The sequence below is a fragment of the Aulostomus chinensis genome, chromosome 18 (assembly GCF_037954235.1).
Source record: "Aulostomus chinensis isolate RoL2024-O1b breed Wild chromosome 18, RoL_Achi_v1.0, whole genome shotgun sequence".
In the NCBI taxonomy this organism is placed as follows: Eukaryota; Metazoa; Chordata; class Actinopteri; order Syngnathiformes; family Aulostomidae; genus Aulostomus; species Aulostomus chinensis.
Window position 1 is genome coordinate 12066565 of NC_141337.1, and position 7260 is coordinate 12073824.

The 7260-nt window shown below is 41.8% G+C and overlaps 1 protein-coding gene across 1 annotated transcript; it reads left to right on the forward strand.

The window, feature by feature from the left end:
* Positions 1–28: 28 nt before the first annotated feature.
* On the forward strand, positions 29–1629 carry fahd1 (FAH domain containing oxaloacetate decarboxylase 1). Its single transcript, XM_086184455.1, has one exon. It carries the CDS (start codon positions 256–258, stop codon positions 916–918), a length of 663 nt encoding a protein of 220 aa, XP_086040581.1. The 5' UTR covers positions 29–255; the 3' UTR covers positions 919–1629.
* The last annotated feature ends 5631 nt before the right edge of the window (positions 1630–7260 follow it).

Below are 7260 nucleotides of genomic sequence, written 5' to 3' on the forward strand. Positions count from 1 at the left end.
TTTACGATTTAATTTAAATCGCAAGCACCAAAAAGATTTATAATGTAAGTTTAAGTGGCGCTGTTTGTTAATCAGCTCATTTAAAGTTCATAAAAAAACGACAGAACAAGCTTTATATTTCTAGTTTTCGCACTTCGAATGTCCCTACAGCTTTGCCGTAGGTGAATGATCAGTCGGCTGAGGGGTGAAGGGAGTCGATCAAAGTTTGGTAAAACTGGTGCGGGCTGCTCCTTTGCGGCTTAAACCTCCTCCACAATGACAACAAGGAACATTTCTCGTTTCTGGGAATGGGGCAGGAAGATTATTTGCGTTGGGAGAAACTACGCAGACCACGCAAAAGAGCTGAAAAACGCGGTTCCGACAGAGCCGGTCTTGTTCCTAAAGCCACCGTCAGCGTATGTAAAGGAGGGCTCGCCAATCCTGGTGCCGCTGTACACCAGCAACCTGCACCATGAGGTGGAGCTGGGGGTGGTGATAGGCAAAGGCGGCACGGCCATCACCCAGTCCGCCGCCATGGAGCATGTGGCGGGCTACGCTCTGTGTTTGGACATGACAGCTCGGGACATCCAGGACGACTGCAAGTCCAAAGGTCTGCCCTGGACCCAGGCTAAAGCTTTCAACACCTCCTGCCCCGTCAGTGAATTCATCCCCAAAGAGCGCATCCCTGATCCGGGGAACGTCAAACTGTGGTTGAAGGTGAATGACCAGGTGCGGCAGAGCGGTTGCACCTCCCAGATGATCTTCTCCATTCCCTTCCTCATCAGCTACATCAGCGACTTCATCACCCTGGAGGAGGGGGATCTGATCCTCACCGGGACGCCTAAAGGGGTCTCGGCAGTGCAGGAGCATGATGAGCTGCTCGCTGGGATCGAGGACATTGTCACAATGACCTTCAGAATTGACAGACAAGAGCAGTAGGGGGTAAAAACTCTCTAGAAACGTCCATTGGCTGCAATATTGATACTCAAGATGTGCCTGTCTGGATCAGCAGGTGGCAGTACTGTACCACCACACACGGGACCATAGTTTTATACTGCCTTGTACGATCAGGAATACGTTTTCCATCAGCAATAATAATAATAAAAAAAGAAATAGGTATGATTATACTGTTCAGTTTGATCTGTTGTAATATTTGTTCAACCAGAGTTATAGAAACAATTTCAGTGTCTTTGAATCATATCAATCATTGAAGGTCATATGGAAGTAAAAGCAGCAATACTGAGGTGTAAAAATACTCTTGTAGGCAGCACTTATAAGGAGTAATACCATTGTTTGTAATACAGGTTGGTAAACAGTGTAGTGAAGTATGAAATAGTATTGAAAGGAAATGCTTGTGTAAAATACTTACAATTTCTACATATAAGTAGAGTACTAAAGTATATATTTATTTGTGCCACAGCACAATAAACTACCTCAAAAGAGACAGGTATTAGTACTTTAATTTGGAGCTGACTTCAGTCAATCGTATCTGTGACTTTTTTTTAAAGTTGTTATTTTTAGAGAAAGTGTTGCTGATATCTCCTTGGGATGATATATATTTATGTATTATATATCAAAGCACAGTCAACTGTCCTAAACTGGCGTAAATGATATTGCGTTTTTTTGTTACTTGACGTCTTTATGATATTAAGTCATGATTTCCATATTTTATTTTTTTGCTTGCGACCACTAACAACCAGGCACATCGTGACCCCTCATCAGTGCTGGCCCCCGTCGCATATGGAGGGCCGAAGTCTGGGGTCCTTCCTTGCATTGGGTAGAAGTACTCACAGAGCCAGCAATGCCTTCTTCAATTTTATTGGTACCTTCATCATGAGCTGCAGTTCGTTCATTAACAGTATTTGTCCACTAGGCGGCACTAAACTTGCAATGTTACAACTGACTTCACACTACATTGTTGGCTGTGACGAAGGAGAAATATAAAATATTCTATAAAGTATTTTATATAAATTTTCTTACTTTATTTACAAATGGAGTCAAGTTACTATTGGATGATAGATTATTAAGTGTTAAGATGATAACATTAAAAACTGTTTTAAAAAATTGAAAAGACAGGAACGAGACAGAAGAAATCATTTCATGCTCTGACATAATCTTTTGAACACTCAGATAAATCTCATCCAAGTCGTATCATACTGTGAGCATTACTGTATTTTTTTTTTCCTAGTTTTTGTAGTTCAAGCTGAGAAAGTAGCCATACTAGCAGGCTGATGGTTTGGCGCTGTCCATGCTGCCTCCTTAATTTGGAACACATCAACGCTGCTCGTTGTTTAGTCGAGGTGTGTTTTTTGAGAGCAAGTTTCATGTTGCAGAACGGTCTATGGACAAAAGTCTTGATACGCTCTTGTTCCAGTGAGATTTATTTCCTGGTCAGTGTTGTCTGGTTACCAGCAGCCCACCAGTAATGTGTATCTCCTCTCTTTATGCAGTACAACCTGGCCAGCTGTGCACCGTTCCCATATATTCACACTCTTCCTGGACTCTTTTTAACATCTGTTCCAGGTTCAGTTACAATCTTCCCACAGGCTTCTCTGTTTTCAGGATCAATCAGAGCCTCTATCAGCCTGTCCCAGCTGTAACTGGACTCTCCTCGTTCCTCACCTGGAGGCCAACTTATCTCCCAGAATCGGTCCTCTGGAGCTTTATTTGTCCATCATTGATGCATTTATGTAAATTAGATTTAGGGAAATATAGTTTTCTCCAAAAAAAAAAAGAGCGGTGCAGGGAGCTGCATGTGCTCACAGGTGTTGACTTTTATGAGACATGAATCATACGCTTCATTGTCCCCATGTGACTGAATGTATTACACCCTTGCAAGGGTTTAACAATGGCTTCAAAGCTTAAAGTCAGCTCTGGTTTAGCGTTCACTGCATGAGGTGTTGTCATCGAACAGGAGCTTTCAAGACGGCGGGGATTACATGGAGACTACAGTCTTCTCTGATCCAACATGATGTCACTCATGACATGAAATCAAGCCAGGTGGTAACTGAGCTAAAGAGACTGCAGGGAATATGGCTTCTCTGAAAACAAAGAGTTTCTGTTTCAGCACCGGCGAACACATACTTTTCATTTCTACTTCGCTATAGCACTTCTTGAATGTTTGTTCCGAAAGTTGCACGATGCAAAAATGTGAAGCCCCTTAGTGTGTGTGAAAGCAAAGGTAAGGTTAACAGTGGTCCTATGAGAGAGGTGAGACTACAGGTGAGTATGAGGTGTGTTTGACACCTGAAACCCTTCATGTGACTGTAGTCTTGCGTCATGCTCACTCTCAGTAGGTGTAGCTCAGGGATGTCAGTCTCGCTGCAGGTTAATATTTCCTGTTGATTTTCAAGTACGTCAAAGGAAAGTAAAACCATGTTACTTTGTATTTGTATTTTCTATGTACTGGATACCTATGGGTCATGACCGAAAGAAGTAGATGGTGATAAAAGCAGCTGGGATGGGTGGCTGGTGGCTCCCTCAGGGATAACACGAGGAGATCAGTCATCCGTGAGGGAGCCATGATGCCTTTGCATCTAAAGTTCATGTGATTTTTTTTTTCATATTGCTTTTTTTGGGTCACCCCCCCGGGATGTGTGCACGTCACCAGACAACTCTATGGTGATGTCACTCTTGAAAAAACAACAACAACAACAACAACAACCAAAAACCCACCAACACATGGGTTACTGGACGGAGTCAGAGGGGACATACATGACATTTCTGCATCAAACAGACGCACGCATGTGGCCACGAAATGGATTTAATTACGCTTTTGAAAAGGCAAGCGGGTGTGTGACGGTTACGGTGATCACGCCTGGACTTTGAGTCTTGACAACTTTGGACTGGAGCTCCTCTGCATGCAAACAATCACAGTGTGTTTAATCAATCATCTCCTCCACCTGAAGGAATCAGTGGGTGGTCCAAAGATGCAGCAAATAAAGAAGCAATTTGTGATTGTGATCTGACGCTGTGTTTACTTCTCCTTTTTTTAGGAATCAAATGGGATCAGAAGATCATTCGCACTGACTGAACGTTTGTGGAAGATGCCAGGGGTTTTAGTGGAGCTAAAGAATTTGATAACACCAGGCTCCTTGTAGGTTTTTTTTTTTTTCATCAAATATTTGGACATATTAGTCAAATTAGTGCCATCAGGTGACAATAGAAAATCATTTTTTCCTTTTCTTCTTTTTTTCTTATATTTTATTTTTACATTTGAATGTCCCCTCCTTACTTTGTTGACCAAATCCATCCCAAACTTGATCAGAACTCGGTGATGTAGGCGGTAACCATGAAGACCTGAAGCATTACAGTCATAGCACCACCCAGTGGTCACAAAAAGTCTGACGTAACAAATATAATTTGATTTGCATAAAAAAATACATAGTGTTGTCTTCATGTGATGTACAGATACATGACAAATAATAAATGAGTTTTCTTTAGCGCCACCTATTGGATGCAGGCAGTGACATTAGTCAGCTGGTTCATGCAAAATCCAAATGTGATCAGGTTTCTCACTCACTGGAGCCAGGGCCCTCTCATCACTGCGTCCAGCTTCAGTTAGGGCCCAAGCATGCAAGTGCCAGGGGCCTAATATTTGCCCTGTTGGGAGTATGGTATCTCTGGGTGCTCTCCAGTCTCACTCAGGTCCTCATGAACAAACCTTATGCTTCTCTGTCGACTTGAATTGTTCCAATTTTCCAATCAATTAGCAGAGTCTGACTTTTTTATTTTGCAAATTAACACACTAACAGGAGCAAGCTTTAAAAGGTTGCCAGAAAAAACAACTGTAACATCTCTTGAGTCCAAATATTCCCCCAATTTGTGTTGAGTTACTACGACCGTTTGAAAGTCTCTCTAACTCAAATTATTCTCTCATCAAATAAAGCTGGAGTCACAATTTAACTGTGAGGCCTGAAACCACAGAGTAGAGAGAGAAAATCCCAGAGTATTTCTCCCCTCAATCAAAGGAGACTGTGGCACGGTCGGAAAATGTGTCCTCCAGTCTTCATTTGTGGCTGCTCACAAGGGAAACCACTTTTACGCTCTGATCCTGCTTTTTATCTGCTATGAAGAAATGAAGTCCTTGTCTTCCTTGAGGGCCGTTCATCCCTCCTTCAGAGTGTTTCTGTTTCGGCTCTCATGCGCACATTATTCCTAAATAAGAGTCACCACACAGCATATACATCCTTCATCACGCCTAATCTCCAATAGCCACCGTAACTCAATCCCCGCTGGATGATTTTCACTCATGCAAATAAATCCACAACGGGAGGGATTGACGGCATGCCTTCAATTATGGGCTCAGATTCTTTGGAAGCTGCATGCCAGCCAGAGCTACACAGATTGCTGTCCCCATGAAAAATATTTAACATTTTATGAGACTGTAATTTTCTTCTTAGAGATCTGTAACAATTGTCCTCCAGTATATTCCAATGTAGCAGAAAAGTTATTGATTTTGAATTATTTGGATCTATTGATTGTTGTTTTACCTCCGGACTTCAGCCTCAATATGCGGAGGAATTTTTCGTCATCAAACACTTTACAAACCACACAAATATGACACGGGAGAGTCCCTGTAGTTTTTGTGGGAATGTAAAAGCATATTTTGATTTTGAATAATAACTGAATATTAAAAGTGGTAGAGTGGCCGTCTAGCAAGCGAAGGGTCGCTGGTTCAATCCTCAATTCCCCTGGTTACCGTGTCAAAGTATGTCACCCAATATCAGCTGTGATAGGCTCCACCCCCCCCCCAACCCTTAACGGATAAGAGAAAATCGATGGACGGATGGAAGTTACCAGCGATGGATTATTCATCTACTTTGTTTCACATCTGTTTAACAATAAGCTGTAATTGTTAAAGGTCGACTTGAATACATCGTGAGATGTATTACCTTTTTTTTTTTACCAATAATGCAACTTTTACTCAGAAAAACTTATATCTTGTAACCACTTTTGAAGTGCCATTTTATTTTAGATAACTACAACTCTTGATGTCTTTGGACTGTGGGAGGAAGCTGGAGTACCAGAGAGAACCCACACAGGAACAGGGAGAACATGGAGACTCACACAGAAAGATCCTGTGCTGGAGCCGGGGCTCGAACCTGGAACCTTCTTGGTGTGAGGCAACAGTGTTAACCACTGCACCACCGTTCCACCTCTTTCCTAACATCACAAGATTTAATTTATTAAAATCTGGCACAAAAGCAAAAACTTAATTAGATTTCGTTTGCAAGGTTGATTTAGGTCTTTTCGATATTTCTTCTAAACTGTTCAGAAGGGATTGTTTAAATGCCCTTGACTTACTTTCTCCTTTTATTTTGAAGGTATCTTAACCATATGGAAATGTTAAACACATTCTGAAAGACTTTATGTCAGCCGAAGTACACTATAAAATGATATTAAATATTGAACTTTGATGACAGAATCATAAAACATGTCCAAAAGCTGATGGTGTCCTCAGAGTCCTGCTGCAGCCACAAGTGAGCTCATGTGGTGGAGCGATACGACGTGCCAACGCTGTAAGACCCTCATGAGCAACATATATCCATTTTTAGGAAATATATCCTCAATCATTCCTTCAATTGTCACGCTCACTTAGTTCACCTCAATTGAATTTCTCACATCATTACCAGGGATTAGTGACAATTAGATTCTGCTGAAAATCCTCTTGATTTAATGAAACTTGATTGATGCTAACATTTTCCCCAGATGGCAGCATGGGAAATCAGTTAGCCTCAATGCCCGCCGCTGGGTTGGTACAGTACAAAAAGTAGTTTTTAGTATGGCTGGTAATAATAAAAGTTGGCACAGATGAGGTGAGCCAACCACATTTGAATGTTAGAGAGTCCCTCTATATGCCAGACGTATAAAACAGAACATGTGACAGAAATACTGGCTGAAGTTACATGAGACGTGCTGGCGTTAGCATGCATTTACAAAACACTCCACACATAAACCTCAATCTTGCAAAATAATCATCAAATGCAAAACATAGCCACGCATATTTCCACTGTAATGCAAAAAAAAAAAAAAAAGGATCTGCAGCTTCGTGTGTATTTCTGATCTTACGTGGGTTCCATATTTGGTTGTTCCACCACTAGAACAGATGTTTTCTTTTTTTCCTTTCCAGACAGGATAGTATACCATGAAAGAGAAGAGGCTCTGTTGCTAATTCGGAGCCCCCGGAGGAAGGAGTGGGCTTTGTGAGTCAGCTGACGTCTTTCATAATTAAAGGCCACAGCACACGCAGGACTCCGAGCATACATGTGGTCTCACTGT